Source organism: Lipotes vexillifer, unplaced genomic scaffold (genome assembly GCF_000442215.2).
Source record: "Lipotes vexillifer unplaced genomic scaffold, Lipotes_vexillifer_v1.1 scaffold128, whole genome shotgun sequence".
Classification (NCBI taxonomy): Eukaryota; Metazoa; Chordata; class Mammalia; order Artiodactyla; family Lipotidae; genus Lipotes; species Lipotes vexillifer.
The window spans coordinates 1,030,523-1,054,529 of NW_006797837.1; the positions used below are offsets into that span (position 1 = coordinate 1,030,523).

Genomic DNA, 24,007 nt, shown 5'->3' on the forward strand with positions numbered 1-24,007 from the left:
TACTAGAGAATGGACTTGAGGATATGGGGAGGGGGAAGGGTAAACTGTGACAAAGCGCGAGAGAGGCATGGACATATATACATTACCAAACGTAAGGTAGATAGCTAGTGGGAAGCAGCCACATAGCACAGGGAGATCAGCTCGGTGCTTTGTGACCGCCTGGAGGGGTGGGATAGGGAGGGTGGGAGGGAGGGAGACGCAAGCGGGAAGAGATATGGGAACATATGTATATGTATAACTGATTCATTTTGTTGTGAAGCTGAAACTAACATACCATTGTAAAGCAATTATACTCCAATAAAGATGTTAAAAAATAATTTTTGAACTGATTAAAAAATAAGGATGAAGATCAAAGTAGATCACATGTTGCTGGCAAAATTAATAAGAAGAAACTCACACATAGAGATGTGCTGTTAAAATTTTTTTAAATCAAGGATGGGGGCGGGGGGGATCACTGTAATGTATAGGCAATACACAACACAAAACAAAAAAAACCCCAAGCCTCTCGGAAGGACTCTAAGTTGAATCAATACTGTACGTGTTGGTGACAAACCCTCTAGCTGATTGAAGTCCACGGGCATGGTCCAGTCATGTCCCAGCCCTGGCCACATCCACAAGGATCAGCAATAGAAACTTTCCTATCAGGCACCAGAGGTTCACAGGAGAGGAGGTATCACCATGATGATGAAAGATGATGAAAATAGAAATATGTCAACCGTCAGGTACACAGGCATGTGAGAAACACCTCTGGAGATTTGGGGGAGCTTAGGTTCCTCAAAAGTGAGGGGCAGGCAGTCAGAAAAATGACTACTTGGTGACTGTTCTCATCACTGCTTTTAAAACTCAGGTCTATTTTTGGTTAGAATGTGAGCCCTGGAGAGCAGGACCTATATGATACTGTCTCCACTTTTGTCCCCTGCAGCTGGCACAGAAGGTCCTTGTGTAGCTGCAAACACACATCTTTATTCACACCTCCTGGGGGTTGTTCTGGGAAGGGGTGGAGGTAGTCTTTATACTGAGGAGAAAAGTCCTATATAAACATTGAGTCCTGCCCAGTCTAGAGAAACAGCAGTGAATTCATAGCTAATTTCCAATCCATAGTGTAGCTAAGGGTGGGAATATAGAGCAGGTTGACCCTGTTGTACCATGATCATCACATAATCCGCATTTCTTGTGCATAATTGCATCCCTGAGAATGACTTAGAGAAAGAAGGAGGCAAAATGCTTTCTCCATTATGGGCAGGGGACAGTTTGCAGATTATGTTACCCTTAATAAAATAGTTTTCTTATTTTATATGGACTTATCCTGAACTATCTCTGGGAATTATTGATTGTCCTTGTGGGGTATTTGCAAATGTGTGCACGCATGCATATTCCCTCCTAGGAGACCAGAAGATCACAAGGAGAATGAAAGCATATGTTGATTTCAACAAATAGAGCTGGAACAACTGGAGATCCATATGCAAAAAAAAAAAAAAAAAAGAACCTAGACACAGAAATTACACCTTTCATAAAAATTAATTCAAATGGATCACAGGCCTAAATGCAAAATGCGCAACTATAAAATTTCTAGGAGAAAATCTAGATGATCTTGTGTTTGGTAATGAGCTTTCAGGTAAAGCACCAAAAGCATGATCCATGAAAGAAAAACTTGGTAAGCTGAATTTTATTAAGATCAAAATCTTCTGCTCTGCAAAAGATACTGCTAAGAGAATGAAAAGACAAAACAACAAATTGGGGAAAAGTATCTGAAAAACATGTATCTGATAAAGGACTTATAGACAAAATATACAAAGAAATCTTGAAACTCAACAATAAAAGGAGCAAACAACCCAATGAAATATATGGGGAAAATATGTGAACAGACACCTCACCAAAGGAAATATACAGATGGCAAACAAGCATATGAAAAGATGCTCCAAATCATATGTCATCAGGAAATGCAAATTTAATACAACAATGAGATAACACTACACGCCTATCAGAATGGCTAAAACCAAAAATGACAATACCAATTGCTATCAAAAATATGAAGCAAAAGGAATTTTCTTCCTTGCTGGTGTAATACAAATATGGTACAGCCACCTTGGAAGACAGTTGGGAAACTTCTTACGAAGCTAAGCATAGTCTTAGCATACCATACAGCAATCATGCTTCTAGGTATTTAGCCAACTAATTTGAAACCTGATGTCCACAAAAAATCTGCATACTGTTTTATAGCATTATATTTACTTGTAAATATATTTATAGTACAAATGTAAATATATAATATATAGATTTATAGCAGCTTTATTCATAATCACCAAAGCATCAGAAGCAACAAAGATGCCCTTCAATAGGTGAATAAACTGTGGTGCATCTATAAAATGGAATATTATTCAGCAGTAAAAAGAAATGAGATACCAAGCCACAAAAAGACATAGATGGATCTTAAATGGATATTTGTAAATCAAAGGAGCCAATCTAAAAAGGCTACATACTGTATGGTTCCAATTATTTGACATTCTGGAAAGGCAAAACTGTAGATATAGAAAAGATCACTGGTTGCAGAAGTTCAGAAATCAAGGAGGAAGACTGACTAGGTGAAGCTCAGGGTATTTTTAGGGCAGCAAAACTATTCCGTATGATACTGTCATTGTGGATACATGACAATATGCACTTGTCAAAATCACTTCAGCACAAAGAGTGAAACTTAATGTATGCAACGTTAAGAAATCAGGAGGTCAGTAGATATCCAGGATGGAACGCAGAATGTGACAAATCAATTTGTATTACACATGTATGAAGCAACCTCACTGAAGGGAGGAGTGCTGACACAAGTAACTTTGGAAATGAGTGGAATTTGGAAAACTAAAGGCAAAGGTGCTATAAAGCATTTTAGTTGATAAAATTGTTTCCCACAGGTGTACATGTTAACAGTTCTGATACTGCAATACATGTTAGCGCAGTTAAACAATTAAGTAAATGGGTGGTGGATGATAGGAGTTAGATTTCTCTCTGTTGGATTGGGAGGTTAGAGGTAAGAAAGGGAAGGCTGGTAGAAGGATCCATGTGGTAATGGAGTAGCGTTGGAGACATCAGTATAGAGCTATATTTAGCTTGATATAGCTACAGATGTTACATATAGAAATATGTATAGATATGTGTATATACATAGGTTAATACCTACATATATTTTTTCTTGCTCTGTTAGCTGAGAGGGCCTAGAAGCAACAATGCTTCAGTAGCAACAAGCAGGCCTAGGGCTCAGACCTTGGTTTCCAACACCATTCTCTAATAAAAGAAACCAGGCCAGGAAACTGGGTCAGGAAATACACAAGATGAGCCTGGAGCATCCTGTAGTGTAAGGAAGTAAGAAAGTGTTCAAAACACAGGAGCCAAGAGCTCCCAGTGGCTAAGGCTACAACCATTTGAGCAACAAAAGAAAGCTGTATTGCATCTCTACCTAAAATATGAAATAAATACCCATGAGTCCATACTAAATAAATGCATGATTGCATAAATAAATAAATGGGGAAAAAGAGAAAAAATCTCCTGTACAGAATAATTCCAAATAATTAATGTAGATACTCTGCCTTCATGGAGATGTAGCATAACTCCTCGTTTCTTGTGTAGCCTGTGTATAGCAGCTTCCTTCCAAAGAGTACAGTATGGAAAAGGGAAAAATTAGTAACTTTGGAGTGAAGAATCCTGACAAACACACCTCAGCCAGGTGATCAGGGTCAACGTCAACGTCGATTAGACATGTTGATATTATGCACCCTTGGTATGATGTGATGAAAATGGCACTTGACTTCTGTCGTCTTCTTCCCCAATCCCATAACCCCAGCCTAATCATGAGAAAAGCAGCAGACAAATCCCAATTGAGGGACATTCATTTTTTTTTTGAGATTAATTTGTGGGTGTTTTTTTTTTTTCTTGCGGTACGCGGGCCTCTCACTGTTGTGGCCTCTCCCGTTGCGGAGCACAGGCTCCGGATGCGCAGGCCCAGTGGCCATGGCTCACGGGCCCAGCCGCTCTGCGGCATGTGGGATCTTCCCGGACCGGGGCACGAACCCGTGTCCCCTGCATCGGCAGGCGAACTCCCAACCACTGCGCCACCAGGGAAGCCCTGAATTATGTTTTTAAAAGCATGAAATAGAATAATCAAGGGAACAGTAAAGGAAATCAATTATTTTTAAGTACAGTGTCACAATTATTAGACAAAACAAATGTGTGATGTAATAATACTTGCACTTCCTTGTTGGTGCATTAAATAATAAGATCTGACAGTGGGTGTAATAGCAATCATAATTTTGAAATACTGTAGTCCTAAGTGTAAACAACATGGGGAGATAATTCTGACAACTGTAACGTGGTAGGAAAATATTAGCGGCAAAATCACAGTACTGCTAATTCCATTGCACCATGTGGCCTGCATTCGTAATTGAAGGAAATGCTAGATTCCATTTAGAGACTGATGAAAATAAAGGTATATTCTTTCTCATCCAAATTCATGGGCCCTTTGATTCTATCCTCAGGCCGCCAATGGTGAGAGTCCCCCAGGACCCCTGTCTGGTGCATTTCTTAGCCCTGTTTCCTGGCTTCTTTCTTCAGGGCTTCTCTGGGCAAGTCGCCATCTCTTTTTAGGAAACCCGTTCCCCGACTACAGGGGACCCAGCTCCCTCTGACTTCCTCCCCCGCAGGGACAAGCCATAGAACTCAATCCACCCTGGCAGTAGGTAATAAGAATAACACTGTGGGGCTTCCCTGGTGGCGCAGCGGTTGAGAGTCCGCCTGCCGATGCAGGGGACACGGGTTCGTGCCCCGGTCTGGGAAGATCCCACATGCCGCGGAGCGGCTGGGCCTGTGAGCCATGGCCCCTGAGCCTGCACATCCGGAGCCTGTGCTCCACAACGGGAGAGGCCACAACAGTGAGAGGCCCACGTACCGCAAAATAAATGAATAAATTAATTAATTAAATAAATAAAAATAAATAAAAACATAATTCACATCTTCACCAGACTGCCAAAGGGATGCACGCACGAAAAGCCCCTCTAAAAATACTTCTACTTTTTCTGACTCTAAGAAGATTTCTTTGTAGATGGTAAGTTTTCCCTACTCTGGTTACTCCCAAGCCTTCAGTGAAATCTGTGATTTATATCCATCTGCTGTGTGATGATGGCCGGGTGGGGAACTGAGAGAAGGCAAAGGAAATCGCGCCCTTGCACCAGCACCACCCCTCCAGGGGCTGATGACTTGGTAGCTGCTGCTTACTGAGAAAACACGGAGGCCCCAGAGTCCCAGGTGTGTACTGGAAGGGAAGCAGCAATGGGGCTGAGATGGTGCTAAGCCCTTAGATGGGGGCAGGTAACCAGAATCAGCTACAGGTGGATTGACTCACGTACATACTGAAGGCCCACCTGTTTCCCCCAAATGTAATATGAGGAGATGACCCTGCTAAGGGAATGAGACAGATATTCGGCCAACAGCAGCACAGTGGTACCAGCTACTCGTTTTCTTTAAGTAAGTCCCATCAAAGCTCTGTGTGACCTGGGCCCGATTAATGACACCCTGAGTGACCCCTAGAGTTGTGGAATGGACCACTTGTATCATGACATGGACTGGCCACTCTCTCTCCTGGAACATATTTTATCGATTTCCCTGAAATCCTGTCCTGGTTAATGTCTCTGCCCATGCGGCGAAACTTCCTCTATTTGCCAACGTGGCTCTTTCTGCCCTGTCCTTTACTCCTTCTGGAGTCTGGCACACACCAGGTTAGGATAAGTCAAAGACAGACAAATGCTTTTCTAACATAATAATGTTCTGAGTTATCCACAGGATCGTGGGTATCTTGACTCCCCGCCACGCAGATTCTTATTCTTCCATGCCACCCGGCAGGAATCCAGAAGATGCTGAAAGAGGTACATCACTGGGAACAAGTAGCATAACGATCCAGGATCCATGAAGGAAAACTGTGGGCTTTTTACAATGTGGTCCCCAAATTGAATCTCCTCGCCACTGATGATGTGTGCTCTCTATGCCTCTACCCCCTGAATCTAGGAGGATCTGGACGGCTTTGACTGCCAGAATATGCCAGAAGGGATGCTTACAAGGCCAAGTCATAAAAGGCCAACCAGGCCCCAGCTGGTGCTCTTGGAAGGCTCATCCCTAGATGCTTGTCATAGAAGCCAGAGGCCATGCTGCGAGAAGGACAAGCCATGTGGAGAAGTCATATGTAGATACTCCCAGCTGAGCTGCTCCTTCAGCCAGCCCAGCTCAGGCACCAAACATATGAGTCACCAAACGATTCCAGCCCCTGGCCATGGAGTCTTTCCAATAGAGGCACCGGACATCACAGAGCAGAGATAAGCCATCCCCACTGAACTCCTGACCCAGAGATCCCAAGAGCATAAGACGTTTGTTGGTTTATGGCATTAAGTTTGGGGTGGTTTATTGCAAAGCAGTAGTAGCTGGACTAAGAAGAACCCAGAGGTCCAAGGGGAAAAGGTTCCTGCAATGGCCACATGTGGACCATGGGTAGAGAGCTGGATGTGGCTCCGGTGGGAGAGACTGGGGAAGGGACATCTGGTGGGACAGGCCTGCGGGGCCTCTGTGTCCCTCCAGTCCCCTTTGAGCTCTACGATGGGGAGGACTGACTGAACCCTGAGGGAAAGTGCTGTTTTCTACAGTCTTCTGCTGATAGCAAGTCTGTCAGGGCATGGATTTCACTGTCTCCCCCTCCCCCTGCCCCACTTTCCAGATAGGAGCAAAATGCTCAAATTAAAATTTGATACAAACACAGGGAGTGTGCTACATGAATTTGGTCTGGCCCAGGGATTCTCAAGTTTTCCATAAAAGGGCTTCTGATGATAGAGAATGACGGGGTCATAGCCCAAAACATCCCACTGCAAGCAAGGACCCAGTTTTGAAGCCCAAGATTTTTGTCTTAAAAACTAGTATCTTGCACCAGAACATACCAAGCTTTGTTTTAATATTAAGCTGTCTTAGATTACCTGCCATGAGGTGAAAAGTACATCGCATGAACGTGTACCCTGTTTATCCTATGATGCCAGACATGCTCTGGTCCATTGCTGCATCCCCCATGCAAATGCCAGGAAGATAGGCACATAGCATCCTGATACCCAAAGCTCTTCCAAAGAAATCAGGTTCCTAGGGGCCAACTGGGTTACTGACCATGGAGCACCTTTAGAGGAATACTTATTAATAAAAATATTAACCATCAATTTGTGGCGTGTTTCACATAAAATAATAATGCTATTTGCAGCAACATGGATGGACCTAGATACGATCATACTAGGTGAAGTAAACCAGACAAATAACATATGCTATCACTTATATGTGGAATCTTTTTTTAAAAAAGGATACAAATGAACTTATTTACAAAACAGAAACAGACTCACAGGCTTTGAAAACAAACTTATGGTTACTAAAGGGGAAACGTGAGGGGGGAGGGATAAATTAGGAGTTTACTACTAATATACTACTGTATATAAAATAGATATACTACTGTATATAAAATTGATACTACTGTATATAAAATAGATACTACTGTATATAAAATAGATAATCAGCAAGGACCTACTGTACAACACAGGGAACTCTACTCAATATTCTGTATTAACCCATAATATTTCCCATAATATTATGGGAAAGGAATCTGAAAAAGAACGGATGTATGTATATGTATAACTGAATCACTTAGCTGTATACCTGAAACTAACACAACATTGTAAATCAACTATACTCCAATATAAAATAGAAATTAAATTTTTTTAAAATGTGGTATGTTTTCTTAGAAGAATCATGCAGGAAATAATGGATCCTGGCTGAAAGGAGGATTTTGAAGAGACTTGAGTTAGAGAATCTCCAGGAGCGTGCAAGAGTGATCAGAATTTCTCAGCTAAGATCATTTGTAACATTTTCTATGGAGTCCAGAATTTACACTTCGGCTGTGCGCGTAGAATTTTTTCTTCGTGAAGACTGTGTTCTTGATCCCATGCCCCCTGGCTTTCTAAGAGACACTGCTCCATTAATTATCACCTTTCAAGCCCTTCTCCTCTCTTGCCTCCTTCCCCTCCACTCCAGTGTCCCCTGTCCTCAGAAGCCCTTCCCTTAGGTAAATTGGTTCCGAATTCTGGAGAGCAATTTGGCAAATCTAGCAAAAGGAAAAAAAAAAAAAGTGTATACTTTCTGACCCAGAAATTTCACTTCTAGAAAATTTATATTTAGATATATTTGCACAAGTTCATAAGGATAAATAGATAGAGATGCTCATTGCAGCACTGCTTGTGAGACCCAAAACAGCAGCCTAAACAGCCATCAAGAGGGGACTGGTGAAATCAATCAGAGTACAACAGAAAAGGATGTTGGTAATAAATTGTTGAGTGAAAAAAATCTTGCAGGGTAATGTGACCATATCAGTGAGAACAAACTATGAATATTTAGGTGGATATAGGTTTATTTATTCTAGGTATACTGCACAACTTCAGGGGGGTGACATTCACATTGTATTCTTGTTTTATAATTGAATGGTGTGCCCTGGAGCCGTACAACTGCCTGGTGTGTGTGTGTGTGTGTGTGTGTGTGTGTGTGCGCGCACGTGTGTGACATGTTCCAAGGCACACCCTGTGCATGAATTTACCCTAACACATAAACTCTATGGTGAGTATTAATCCATCTTTTCCATGAACTTATAAACTGTAAGAGGAAAGGGATTATTTGTCTCTGAATTCCCAACACCCAGCACAAATCCTGACACACCAATTAATGGTGTTTGGTTGAATATGGGTGCTAGCATTCCCTGGGCCCAGGGTATATCAGTTATGTATCATTTGCACAGAACTAGGCGTGTCCTAGGGAGAGGAAATAAACACTTAGCAGGTGATTTCTTGGCTTTTACACACACACATACACACATATTTACTCATACCCAGTGTTCCAGGCTCAAAGTGTTTTTGGAAAAGCTGAGCTAAGCCAAGATAAACCTTTTCTTTGCTGTACGACATCGCTAAGATATTAATACGCATTGATATTCTCTAACAGGTAGATATAGTATGGAGCATCACCTGAATTTTACCAACCATGAGGCACTTTTAGAGGAGGGATATTTATTAACATTGATGTTCTGAGGATCATCACCTTGGAACATGTTGTATTAGAAGAATCAGAAAGGAAGTAAATAGGTCCTGAAAGGAAGATTTCTAAGAGACAGGGTCAATCTCCAGGAGAATGAAAGAAATGATTAAAAGTTTCTTAGCTGAGATCATTTGAAATTCAAGTTGGATGGCTGGAACGGATAGAGAAAGGGAAAGGGAAAATAGTTGGCCATCGTAACAAAAGAGGGCAAAGTACAGTCGCTGATGTGACACTGTCTCAGCAGAGACCCTCCCAGTTCTTCTGGGGACCTGCTGGGCTGTTGGTGAAGGTCCCAGGGAGAAGGAAATCGGGGTCACCAGATTTCCAGGTCCTAGTTGAAAATCTCCTGGTTTAGTAGGTAGAGCCCACAACATACAGATTTTGTAAACTCACCAGATAAATTTTGATGATGAGCTAAATTTTGAACTGCTCACTCCTTGGCATTGGTCCTTCTGCTCTAACACTATCCCTTGTTCCCCCCAGAACACGATCAGTGGACGGATGGGGGGCAGAGGCTAGATCACAGCAAGTGAAGGCTGAGAAGGAAATGAAAGGTGGAGAAAGAGAACAAGTATAGGCAATTTTTTCAAGAAGTTTGAAGAACATTTTTTTAAAGTTCATATCAGCCTTTTTTTTTTAAAAGATAAGTGACATCGGAACGAATGTTTATGCTTAGGGGAAGAAGAAAGAGGTTGAAGAATAACCGAGGAGGTACAACTGATGGAATAAGGTCCCTGAAGAGAGGGTGGCAGGGAACAGATGCCTGGGCACAGGTGGCAGGTGGTCCTTGACCTGGTGATAGGCGTCCTCCTCCACTGTGATGGGCAGGGAGGGGCAAAGATGAGCTTGGATGCAGAAAAGGTGACAGACAGGTGCTCAGGAAGTTGAGAAGTTTCCTCCTGGGGCCTTTGTTTTATTTGGGAATGAGCAAGTAGCATCATTCTTAGATGAGTGGGTAGTGGGTGAAACAGTCACGGTGGAACATGGGGAGGAGACCTGGTCTCTAGCAGGACCTCTGAGTCCCACTGAAGACCAGCTGGCGTTGAAGGCTATGAGTATCACCTACCCATGTCCCATATCCATGTAAGATTTTCTCTCAGTATGCTCTATAGCCTGAAATAGGAATAACAGTGGTAAACACCATCAAGGAGGTTGTTAAAGAGGGGAGTATTGCAGTGTGATTTCTGTGAGTGGAATCTGAAGGAACATGAGGTGGAAATGTTGCCTTGTCATCCACGCGGTTCTAGCTTCCTCACGTGACATCAGGACTCTGGGCAGATGTGAGACAGAACCAGCACTAAGATATTCAAGGAGCATGGAAGGAAAGCAGGGGATGACAGCAAGGAGAGGTCAGAGGTGAGATTTTTTACACAACTTTCTAGGAACCATGCTATGAAGGTCGACCAATAGTCTCTCCAAGTGAAAGGTCTCACTGTTCATCTCAGGCCCTGAAGTACCTCCCCATTCTCCCAAACGCACACAAACCTTGCTCCAGCCAGAATGGGTCTTCTCTTTTTTTTTTTTTTTTTTTTTTTTTTTTTTGGTGAGATTTTTTACACAACTTTCTAGGAACCATGCTATGAAGGTCGACCAATAGTCTCTCCAAGTGAAAGGTCTCACTGTTCATCTCAGGCCCTGAAGTACCTCCCCATTCTCCCAAACGCACACAAACCTTGCTCCAGCCAGAATGGGTCTTTTTTTTTTTTTTTTTTTTTTTTTTTTTGCCTTACATACTGGGATTCCCCAGAAAACATATTTTGGGAAGGTTTTGTGAGGGAAAAAAAACAAACAAAAATGAACATCACTGATGAGACCCAACCCTTGCATTCAACCTGAGAAAGAACCCGAGGCTCCCAGTGAGTTGATGGAGGTGCCCACTCCTGCATCCTTCTACAGAACCATATGGTGTGTGCTCTCCCTGAGGATGTAGCCCCCAGAGCTAATGCTCAGTGATGAAACATCCTCACTAGGGCTGGTGACATGAATGCTGCTGGGGTCCAACAGAGCTGGGCATTGTGGGGAGGGAGGAGCAGTGGCCGTGGTGGGGCCATGGAATCCCCTGGACACCTGTTAGGGACACGAGGAGGAGAAATTAGGATGTGGGCAGACCAGGGGGGGGCTCTGGTTGATGATTCCAACCTAACTAGGGAAGCCAACTTAGTAACCAGGCAATAAAACTTGAGTTCGTTCTGCCTCTCACTGCTCAGGACCTTAAATCATGGAGGAGTTTATGGGTCCTGTTTATGTAGAAACTCTCTTTATAAGCTATTCAGAGCAGGGGTGGGAGGGAGTAATAGGGAGAGAAAAATTCCCTTTGAATTTCCACTGCTTTCAGAGTCAGCAATTTAATGAGTCATGCATTCTAAATCCTTGCTTTGTCTACACGTTTTCATGTCAAAATACTAAAAAACACTTTGTTTGGAACATGGGCTATTTTTAGCTCAGGTATCAATAGTGCACATCCATTTCTCCCCATATTAGAAAAGCTTCCTTTGGGCTGGGTTGGAGCAGCACCATGGTAGTGGGATTGATTACTAGCTGTGGTTTTCTGAAGCTACCTGGGTATCTCTCTGTCCTTGGTGACTCTCTTCCAGTTGGTCTCCTGGCCTACTGACCATTCATGAGTCAGCTCCAGACCTGGTCAAAAGAGTTCCAGGTCTCAGAGTCTGGACAAAACGGGAAGAGCAACCTTTCAAGCCTCCAGCCCAAGGAGTCAGCACCTTGGTGGGCCCGAGAGAAGCAGGGCTCCACTGCTATGGGCCCTTGCAAGACTCTTCAGAGTAGAAGAGAAGGAAGGTCCCCAGCTACAGGCCATCTCCAGACCCATCAAGAGAAAGCCTGGCCACACCTTGGCAAAGACATAGGAATAGACATTCTGCGGAATTCTGTAATCTTCCAGACTGACAGGCAGGAGAATGGGCTGGGAGGAGGCTAGAGGGTCCTACCTCTCCAGTCCCTGCCTCTGCATGAGGTCTCTCTCCACAGGCCACTGCGGTGCCCCCAGCCAGCTTCATCTACCCCACTGCTTTTGTCCCACTCCTCTGCGTCTCCTGGGGACCACCTTCTTTGAAAGGCTCCAACTTAGAGTATGAATAACAAGCACCTTACCTGCCCCTCGTGAGTAGCTGACCAACTTCAGGAATGGAATACAAAACCAATATCTGAAGGAACTGGGGTGAGGAGCTGCCCCACTTCTCATTGTCTCTCCACCGTTTCCACCCACATATCTATGGCAGAAGCAACCACGTTCATACTCTCTGCCCTCATCCCCTGGACACTTGATTTGATCAGGAGTGGGCAGCTATGAGGCTGTTCCCCAGGGACTTTGGAATTAGGACCATACTAATTCCCAGTTGAGGCTGACTGCCAAATTGGCAGAAACTTGATAGCGATAATTTTTATTATATATGGACAGAGAAACCAGACAGACATAGACAGGCAGAAAGAAACAGCTTTCTTGGGTCTTTCACTTCCCTGAGGCTTTGGATTTTCTGACATACCTTCTCCCGCCCTCCACCAGTGCCTGGGATCTTGTGTTACGATGTTAGATATTTCTCTTTTCACTTAGGCGACTTCTACTGGACTTCTGTTACTAGGAACCAAATTGGTACCAGGAGATGCGAAAATGACCTGGGGCAGGAAGATGGGACACGTGGAGGAGACTCCTCCTGACTTTATAATTTTGCCCACCCTGCCCATACCAGGCACAACCACCTGGACCCACGGTGTTTAAGGACTGAGGCCCCTGATGCTCTGTAAACTAGTCCCAGTACTCAACACCCATGTGTTATCTGAAGGAGGCTCCCAGCTAAGGAACCGGAGGACAGGGATGCAACCTTCTCTACTCTGCAAGAATTCGCTGATGGAAAGTTACACAAAACACGTTCCAGGTGGTCTCTTTTCCCTTTCCCCTCCACATCCAAGCCCCGGTGCAGAGACTGTGACCATGGAACTTCATTCCTTGGCCCCATCTCACCCCTCCTCCTTTTAGCTGTCTCTCTCTGTGCACTGCACAAAGAAATCTTTGAGAAATGTGTGTCTTCCCCCAAGGAAGGAGTAAGCAAAAGTGTTATGTCTGTTGGTGTGTGGGTATGACTGTGAATGTGTGATGAGAACAAGCCAGGAGCCTAGAGACCCTCAGCCCTGGGGTCCAAGAGGAGTTCATGTTCTCCCCCACGGAGAAGCTGATGGCTTGGGAGAAGCAGATTCATTCCTCTTGGGCTACTGCCGCCCCCAGAAATGAGGGAAACTAAACTGCCTGACTCATACTCATCACAGTTCTGGCCCCAAAACTCTAAATCCCAAAGTCACAGGAACAAATAGGGAAATATTTTTTAATATGGGAGTATGTTGAGTAAAAAAGGGTTTCTGACTCCACTGGACTTCTTTTTCTGTTTGCTGCATGATATCTTCTCATCCACTAAGGTGGGCAACTCTCCTTATCCTCTGTAGCATCAGCCACATCTGTCATTTGCCACAGACCCCATAGGACATGCAGAACCGTTTCTCTGCCCCAGTCCTTCCCTCCTTCCCTTCCAGGGCAAGTGCCCAGGATGCTGTCACTTATTCCAGACTGAGAAGAAACCAAACAGGGATTTCATCCCTGGACTGGACTATGCCTCCTGCTGGGGCTCCTCTCTGGGCTGCGGAGGCCCAGGCCAGGTCGTCCTCGGACCCCTGACCAGCTTTCCTGAGCAGAATCTCCCTCTGAGCCTGCCTTCAGTATATGTCATTTCAGCTTCACGTTGCCCTCTTCCAGACCTTCCCTCAGAGTCAATGAGAATGGCTCACCCCGTAGGTCAGCACACGCTTGGCCAAAGGTCCCATCAGCTCCCACCTTGACTTCCCAAACAATGAGTTGTATTGGAGAAGGTTCTGGATAGAGTCTTACAGCAACCTGTGCTGGTCCCTGCTGTCCAGCCCCCAACTCTGGAGAGAAATTGCTGCAGATCAGGAGCTCTAGTCATCAGAAATATGTCCACTTCCTTTATTCCCCCAGAAGCCTAACCCTGAACTCACGGTCCCCACCATAAACACTCGTGGCCCCCACTAGGAGCTGGTGACAGAAGGGGCTGGGGATCCCATTCCAAACAGCCTTGGGGAGACCACTGCAGAGCATACCCGTTTAAAGGACTCACCCAGACCAAATCCTCGATGTCAGCTTCACACAGATCAAAATTTCTTTCTATACAAAACCACCCAGAGTTGAAATTCCTCTTTTGAGTTTTTACAGCCATGAATGTCTCCAAGGAAAAGAAAGGGAGTAGGATCAAACCCACAGAAGCCTGTGACTTAGAACACGTACAAACCCTCCCCCCTGAGCTGACCTTCTCACCCATAATCGGGGGAGAGGCAGGGGAGTCCAATGGTTAGGAACAAGTTTTTGGGTTCAGAGACATGGGTAGGAGTCCTGGGCTGACCTTTGCCTGCTTGATCCGGTCTATGTGACGTTGTTCACTGGTTGTCTTACTGTTCTCCTGTAAAAAATGGGGTTAATAACACCCGTATGGGGTTATTGTGAGGATGAATTGAAATTATCTATGCAGAGATCCTGCTTCCATGCCACCACAGAGTACACACACTATAAATGGCATCTGTTGCTTTTTTTTTTTTTAACAGCCCCCTCCAAGCTCATCAGTCCATAATAGAGTCGGCTTTCAAACCCATCCCCTTGCCGCTGCACGTATCTCAGATAAAATCAATGGATAGCTGTCAGGCTCGAGACAGATCGTCAAATCTCTGGCCCAGCTGGGACGCGCATCCCCTTGGGACCCCTCCCAGGTGTCCTGTCCCCAGACACTCAGCACAAAGGCTTCCAGCCCCCACGCCACCCCCTACCTGCAGGCTGAACACAATCAAGTCCTGAGCAAACATTCAAGAAAGCTCGTTTCTCCGGGGGTTTGGGGGGGAAGACTTGCCAAGTGGGGAAGTCGGGGGCCCGGGTCCTCCGCGGCTCCTCTCCCCCTCCGGGGGCTCCTCTGCCCCCCTTTTCCTCATTCTCAGGCTTCCCCTCTCCAGGTTGCTCAGGCAGCCGCATCGGGGGTCCAGGGCGATGTTCTCAGAGAGATTTGTGAGTACACCAAGGGAACGTCAGCAGAGACGCTGAGATTCTGCAAGGAGTTGACAGAAACTTACCGGCTGCACAGTGCTGGTGGTAATCTACTCAAAGTCAGTTTCCTCAATAACTCACACCCTCCCTTCTGCATTTAAACAGGACAATCATAGAAACACAATCCTGGCACAAGAAATATAATTGCGGTTGTGACAGATGTTTAGTTATTAATAAGGCCTCGATGTCACCAGAGGGTATTACACAACAAGCCAATAATGTGCCTTTGGAACCGACCATCACATTTACAGGTTCTTTTCCACTCCCGCTCCTGCGGGCTTTGCTGTGGTGTAAAAGCTATGCGGAGGGAGCTAGAACAGCCAGCGTGACTGCAACCTGCAAGAAAGCCCAGCGCTTTGCCAGCAGAATTTGCTTCCTTGCCGTTGACACCAACAGAGCCACAGAAACAAAGTGTACGTGGCGGCGGCGGGGGGTGGGGGTGGGGGCAGAGAAGTTAGCACAGCCATCTAGTGGAGAGGACTCTTGCCAAAGCTCTTAAGCTTGTGACGCCGCTTGCCATCCCAGGGCAACGTCATCCCAACTTCCTTAGACAAAGCAAAGAGCATCCCAGACTACATGGCCCTTTACCAACTCCAGTCCAGACTTGCTTCCCACGTGTATGGAGCCTTTGGGTGGGCTTGATGTCACCGAGTGGTGACTTCCTTTCTCTCCCCACCCCTGACATCGGGTCAACCTCTATGGTCCTTTACAACTCTGCTTAGGTTAAGGCACCTGGCTGGCTTAAGGCACCTCTCCTCTGTGCCTACATCTGCTGTCATCCATGGCCTCTATCTCTCTCACCCCCCAACACTGCACTGAGAAAAGCTCCAGGCAGGGAATCATTCAGATGCATTTGTGTCACCCGGGCCCAGGCAGGGATGACCTGAGAATAAGCAGTGATCAATAAAACACTTTTTGAACTAACATTTACTTGATATTGGTTTCTCTGTGGTTTCATATTGAACTTAAAAAATAATAATAATAAAACAAAGAATCTCCAGAGATGTGAATTACAGAGAGGTTAACTGGAAGAATCCTGGTGACGGACTGAACGAGCCCTGGACACTGTGGATCGAGCCCTTGCCTGAGAAAGCTGGCCCGTGCGAAGGTCTGCACATGGCAGTGGGCAGTGGCCTCTCCCAGCAACATCCATCCCCACCTTCCATCCCTCACAGCTCGGCCCCTGCACCTCGCATCCTGGGAAAAGGCTCCCTTGCAGCCTCCTGATTCTGACCAGAGGTACATTTCCATGCCTGGGAAGTGTCCTCCTGGAGAAGCCAGCACATAGGAGATGAGGCTCAGAAAATGGTCTTAGGAAGCATGAAGCCTTGGAGAGGTGTGTGCAAATGTGATCATGGTTGTAAATCTGTACATGTGGTAGCCACTGAGTGTCAGCCCCACCCCAGGTCAAATGCGACAGGCTCAGCCCTATGCCTAACGTGTGTCAGTTAGTAGAATGAATGAATGAGAGACACACAAACTGTCTGTGTGCTCTATACCTTCCACCTTGAGCAGAAATCCCCATCACCTAGGTCAGGGCTGGGCCAGATGGTGTCTGGGTGCTACTGATCTGTAGGATCTCTGGTTCTATGAGGTTTGAGGCACAGAGTTGGGTCCTCCCCAAAAAGAGGGCTTCTATCTCCTGTGATTGGGCTGGAACCTCCCAAAGGTTGGAACCACAGGGATACCCTATAGAGAGAAAGCTTCCCAAAGCCAGAAGCCTTGTCTCACCAAACGGGAGTGTAACACATTCACGCACTAGCGCTTGTCTGCAGACTCACCTCTCCCAGCGCTACTTGTCTTCAGGCTCAAACACACACACACACACACACACACACACACCACACACACCAGCACTTTCACACACACTCTCCAGACCAGTCTTCAAACACTCACAGCCTGTGTGTGATCTCAACCCCAAATTCAGCCCCTAACCTCAGACACACACACAAGAAGGACTCACCCCACAGCCACACAGCTGCACACACCACCCCCATCAACAGGAGCACCCATACACACCCTCACACACACACACAACTCACATGCTCACACACACTACAGCGCCTGCTTACCCACATGTGCTGCACACACACCTATACTCTTTGAATCTCTAGTTATCATGTTAAGTTAAAAAGGAAAAACAAGTTTCCTGTGTCATTATACTAGAAATGCAGAAGAAAAGTGACATTTTATTTTCAGATATGCTTTTAGTTGCCATGACAGTCCCAGCACCGTGAAAGCTGTGATTGGTGGCAAATGCAGATTTATAAAGAGAGTAATTAGCTCCCTATATACACGAACTTCCAAATACACCGAGTGCCCTCCCTTGTCAGTTCCCTCCAGGCAGAGTGGACACCAGGGCAGGAGCAGCCCGCAGTGCTAGTCTGCTGCCAAGACGGCAGGTGATAGGACCTGCCAGGAGCTCTCAGCAAGGATGTGCAAGATGATGGTCACAGTGGCTTCAGAACCCAACCCCCTTAATTACTTGGAACTTACTCATAGCTCAACAGGAGCATGGCACTGGAGGTGGCAGCTTCCCATAAGGAACAATTGTTCCTGCTGTTCAGCTGGCCTCTGGTGCCCTTCACTGTGGCATTCGTGATGTGCCAGAGAAACGCAAAGCCAGGGGCTGGTCCCTCAGCCAAAGAGGGAGCGGGCTCCTCCATCCAGAAGCCGTCTCACCAGAATGCTCCTCTCCAGGTCACGACTGGCCTGACACACGATGGCGGAAGCCAAGCTGCCTTCCACAAGCTGGGACCGATCGCCCATGGCCAACCAATGAGCCACCCTAAGTTGGCATCTGGATAGAAGATGGACCTGCATCTCCCCATTTTGCTAGGAGCTTCTCAAAGACTGAGCCATGGCACATGCACCTCCCAAGTCGCCAATGGCCTACAGTAAATACCTACAGGAATTACTCTTTGTCCCCGAATTAACTGGTTACCTCATTTCCTGATGAGATCCCTAAGGGCAATTAATTTCCAGAATTTCTCCTCTGAGTCTATCTGACAGTTGTCTTTATTGCCATCATCTGAAAGATTGGCCAGGAGCTGGTTTTTGAGCCCAAGTCTTGAAGTTAGAGCTTTGGACTAATTCCTGGACCCATATGTGTCTTCTCTTCAGCTTTTCATTTCAGCAAATGACCCACCCACTTCCTTTAGCACCTAAAATGCTCCCTGAGCACCAGCCAACCAGTGTGAGTCACTCTGGGCTACCCAAAATGTGGTGCTACCTTGGTTCTGCCCTCAAGGTACTCCATTGGCCCTGTCACTTTTACCAACCCATAATATGCAGGGATTGGGGTAGTGACGGACGCGGTTAAGAACGTGGCCAATTGAATCAGACCATGCAGTGCAAAGTGGTTCTGCCACTTATGGGCTGTGTGATCTAAACTCTCTGTGCTTCAGTTCCCTCACCTGCAAAATGGGCCTGATAATAATAGCACCTACTTTGTACGTGTAATATAAAGTGTTTGGCACAGAGTAAGTACCGGATGCACTAGCTATCGTTATTCATAAATTTATTTATTTAATTTATTTATTTTTGGCTGCATTGAGTCTTTGTTGCTACGCGCGGGCTTTCTCTAGTTGCGCTGAGGGGAGGCTACTCTTTGCGGCGGTGCGCGGGCTTCTCATTGCGGTACCTTCTCTTGTTGCGGAGCACGGGCTCTAGGCACACGGGCTTCAGTAGTTGTGGCACGCGGGCTCAGTAGTTGTGGTTCGCGGGCTTAGTTGCTCCACGGCATGTGGGATCTTCCCAGACCAGAGATCAAACCTGTGCCCCTTGCATTGGCAGGCGGATTCTTAACCACTGCGCCACCAGGGAAGCCCCTAGCTATTGTTATTCATTCCTGCCTTTTGCACCTAACAGGCAGTGGCTGAGCACTCACTCTGCTCAGATGGTGCTGGGCTGACCCCAGAGTGAAATGCGGGGAGGGGCAGAAGCGAATCCACCATAGATACAGCCCCACAGAGCTCAGAATCAAGCTGCAGACACAGACACAAATACACAGACCCAAGGAGGCTGCTCCTGCTCTTTCAGTTTGAAGAGTCAGTTTGTCACACCATTGTAAAGCAATTATACTCCAATAAAAATAAACAAACAAACAAATAAATAAATAAAATAAAAAAAGAGTCCGTTTTTCCCTGAGGGTATTTTGGGAGGGGGAGGTTTTGATTCTCCTCTTCAGTGTCACCAAATATGTTCTTAAATGGATCCCATGCCTGCCTCTGAGGAAGCAGGGCATATGGATACAGTCTGGGAGAACTGGTCAACCTCGACATTCCAGCATCTGCGGCTCTGAGCATCCAGTTGGGTGCATGGGTCACAGGCAAACTCAGTCCTTCACAGATTTTGGTCCCTTTTGGCGTATCTAAAATTACAGTCACTGTGGGAGCAGGGGATGGATGAAAATCTAATGTTTATGAACAGAGTGTATGAGCCCGCATTGTTTATTGGCATGAATAATTCATACATACGGGTTCTATTTAGTTTCTGGAAAACCTAAGAAACAGTGCTTCCCAAGCTGATACTCTAAGACCTAGTCCAAACGTTCACCAGGAAACGCCCTGTCCACTCTGATCACATTGGGCATCAGGTTAGAGGCTTTTGTGTCTTGTGTCCCCTGAAACATTTGACGGCTCTTGACAGCCACGTTATAATTATAATTGTATCCTCTGTAATGCTTGACAAGGGTTTTGCATGTGAGTTTTTTCTCTCAAAACCCTCCACACATGTCATCAGATTCGATCCACAAATAAAATTTATTTTTGTTACCACTGAATATAATCCTGTTTTTTTGTTCATCACTTTTTAAAAACTTGTTATTGGGGTTTTTTTTAGCATCTTTCAAGTATATAATACATTATTATTACCTAATGCTGGTTATTATTACCTAGTTATTATTACCTAATGCTAATACATTATTATTACCTAATGCTGTACATTAGGTCTCCAGAAGTTATTTACCTTATAACTGAAAGTTTATACCCTGTGGTCAACATCTTCCCTTTGCCCCCACCCCTCAGCCCCGGCTACCATTCTACTCTGTTACCATGAGTTCAACTTCTTTTTTTTTTAGATTCCATATGTAAGTGAGATCATGCCGTATTTGTTGTTCTGGATCTGTCTTATTTCACTTAGCATAATGTCTTCCACGTTGTTTCAAATAACAGTATTTCCTTCTTTTATATGGCCAATTAATATTCCATTGTATGTATACACCATATTTTCTTTATCTACTCATCTGTTGATGGACACAGGTTGTTTCCGTATCTTGGTTACTGTGTATAATGCTGCAATGAACACGAGAGTGAAGCTATCTCTTTAAGGTAACGATTTATTTCCTTTGGCTATGTACCCAGAAGTGAGATTGCTGGATCTTATAGTAGTTCTATTTTAATTTTTTGAGAAACCTCCATACTGTTTTCCACAGTTGTACCAATTTACGTTCTCACCAACAGTGCCCAAGGGTTTCCGTTAATATAATTCTGTTTGAAGGTACCTTCTGGACAAAGTGTTGAGTGGAGTCGGTCATGCCACATGGGATTTAGAGAGGAACTTGCTGAGAGCAGGAAGCCAGAGGCAATAGTGTAGTGAGGTCCAGCCAGCCCCCAAGCTAAGTCCTGTCTTCACTGGAACACGTGAGCACTGGAGATCCTTCTATAGAGGAGACGTGCTCAGAGTAATGATGAACAAAAAGGTCTGACCACTGTGCTGGTGTTTACTGACTCTGAGACACTGTCATCCTGGGAGGTAATTGCTCACCAGCCTCTTAAGTATTTTAATACTAAGGAGTATTCAAAACACAAATAAAAGATTAAAAATAACCTGCTGGTCTAGCACATAGGGAATGTTCACTGAGTTCTTGAAAAATGCAAAAGCACATGTTAACTGCTCCCTTCAATGTGACATAAAAATGAAATGTCATTTCCTCCCTGTTTTGTCCAAAACCAGCTTGATATCATGAAAATAAAATGTATACCCAGGTAAAGCCAAGATTCTAAGTCCAAGTTGGAAAACTAGAACTAGTCCCTCAAAAGCACCTGCAACACAATTCTGTGAGTGCCACATCTCAGGAGCCCTAATGTCACTTCACGTACTGGCTTAGATTCACATGAGCAAAACATCCTAAACCCTAGTTCCTCAAAATGAAAACCAAGAACTGTAAATAGATCAGAGCAATTAAAGTTGAAAACCACAATAAAATAGGAAACAATGGATATTTCCTTAACATAAACACACACATCCACATCAGTTCAAAAGGCAGCATCCATGGGACTTCCTTGGTGACATAGTGGTTAAGAATCCACCTGCCAATGCAGGGGACACGGGTTCGAGCCCTGGTCCAGGAAGATGCCACATGCTGCGGAGCAACTAAGCCCATGCGCCACAACTACTGAGCCTGTGCTCTAGAGCCTGCGAGCCACAACTACTGAGCCCGCGTGCCAAAACTACTGAAGCCCGCGTGCCTAGAGCCTGTGCTCTGCAACAAGAGAAGCCACTGCAATGAGAAGCCCGCGCACCACAACAAAGAGTAGCCCCCGCTCGCCGCAACTAGAGAAAGCCCGCGTGCAGCAACAAAGACCCCTCGCAGCCAAAAATAAGTAAATTTTTTACAAAAAGGCAGCATCCAGTCTCTTACTTATGAAGAAACACCAGAGACTTAATTGTTAAAATCAGGAAATAGTCACTGTCACCATGACCATTCACTGCACTGTTCACTGCCTTCTCTACTAGAAACTCTGTATCGTAGGCATTAACCAACATGATTAGACAAGCAATTAGAGACATAAGATTGCAAAGGAAGAAACAAAACAAAACGAATCTCTCCCTGAAGTATGATCATCTATCTGGAAAACCCAAAAGAATTCATGAAAAATCTATTACAAATAACGTACTGGCACCAGAATAGACACATAGATCAAAGGAAGAGAATAGAGAGCCCAGAAATGAACCCACATTTATATGGGCAATTAATCTACAAAAAGGAGGCAAGAATATATACAACGGGGAAAAGAAGGCCTCTTCAAAACATGGTGCTGGGAAAACTGGACATCTACATGCAAATGAATCAAATTGGACTACTCTTTCACACCAGGCACAAAAATAAATTCAAAATGGATTAAAGACTTAAATGTATGACCTGAAACCATGAAACTTCTAGAAGAAAACATAGGCAGTAAGCCCATTAACATTGGTCTTACTAATTTTTTTTTTTTTTGGATATGTCTCTTCAGGCAGGGAAACAAAAGCAAAAATCCACAAATGGGACCACTTCAAATTAAAAAGCTTTTTCAGGGGAATTCCCTGGTGGTCCAGTGGTTAGGACTCCACGCTTTCACTGCCGAGGGCCCGGATTCAAGCCCTGGTTGGGGAACTAAGACCCCACAAGCCGCGCAGCGTGGCCAAAAAATGAAAAACGATAAAAAATAAATTAAAAAAAATTTTTAATAAAAAGCTTTTGCGCACTGAAGGAAACTATCAACACAATGAATAGGCCGCCTACTGGACGGGAGAACGAGATTTGCAAATGATATATCTGATAAGGGATTAATATCCAAAATATACAAAGAACTCATACAACTCAACATCAAAAAAAAAACCACACACACACACACACAAACAACCCAATTTTAAAATGGGCAAAAGATCTGAATGACATGTTTCCAAAGAAGACATACAGATGGCCAACAGGCACATGAAAAGATGCTCAACATCACTGATCATCAGAGAAATGCAAATCAAAACCACAATGAGCTACCACCTCACACCTATTGGCTATTATCAAAAAGACAACAAATAACAGTTGCTGGTGAGGATGTGGGAACCCTCGTGCACTGTTGGTGGGAATGTAAATCGGTGCAGCCACTATGGAGAACAGTACGGAGATTCCTCAAAAAATAAAAAATAGAACTACCACATGATCCAGCAATTCTGCTCCAGGGTATTTATGCAAAGAAAACAAAAACACTAATGCAGAAAGATATATGCACCTCTGTACTCACTGCAGCACTTTTTACAATAGCCAAGATATGGAAGCAACCTAAATGCCCATCAATAGGTGAATGGATAAAGAAGAGGTGGTGTATATATACAATGGATTATTACTCAGCCATAAAAAAGAATGAAATCTTGCCATTTGTGGTAACATGGATGGACCTAAAGGGTATTATGCTAAGTGAAATAAGTCAGACAAAGACAAGTGTATGATTTCACTTATAAGTGGAATCTAAAAAAAACAAAACAAATGAACAAACATAACAAAACAGAAACAATCATAGATACAGAGAACAAACAGGTAGTTGCCTGAGAAGAGAGGGGTGAGGGAATGAAAGAAGTAGGTGAGGGATATTAAGGGGTATAAACTTCCAGTTGCAAAATAAATGAGTTACACATATTAAATGGACATTGTGGGGAATATAGTCAATAACTATGTAATATCTTTATATGGTGACAGATGACACCTAGAGTTATCATGGTGACCAGTTAAAAATGTATATCGAATCACTATCTTGTGTGACAAAACTAAACTACTGTTGTAGATCAACTATTCTTCAAAAACAAAAACAAACAAACAAACTCATAGAAAGAGAGATCAGAGTTTTGGTTGCCAGAGGCAGGGATTGCGGGGGAGTGGGAATTAGATGAAGGCAGTCAAAAGGTACAAATTCCAGTTGTAAGATAAATAAGTACTAGGGATTTAATGTACAATGTGATAAATGTAATGAACACTGTTGTATGTTACATATGAAGCTTATT

At 44.6% G+C, this 24,007-nt stretch overlaps 1 protein-coding gene across 2 annotated transcripts in view; it reads right to left on the reverse strand.

Annotated features, from left to right (window-relative positions):
* The window catches only part of CALN1 (calneuron 1), a 467,864-nt gene that overhangs the window by 422,432 nt on the left and 21,425 nt on the right, over nucleotides 1-24,007 (reverse strand). The window contains exon 1 of one of the 2 annotated variants that reach the window (XM_007469910.1): nucleotides 15,053-15,208. The exons of the other annotated variant lie outside the window; for it this stretch is intronic. Coding sequence (XP_007469972.1) covers nucleotides 15,053-15,175 — 123 coding nt within the window. The 5' untranslated portion in view covers nucleotides 15,176-15,208. Of the gene's footprint in view, nucleotides 1-15,052; nucleotides 15,209-24,007 lie in introns of those variants that run through there. 2 annotated transcript variants of the gene reach the window in all.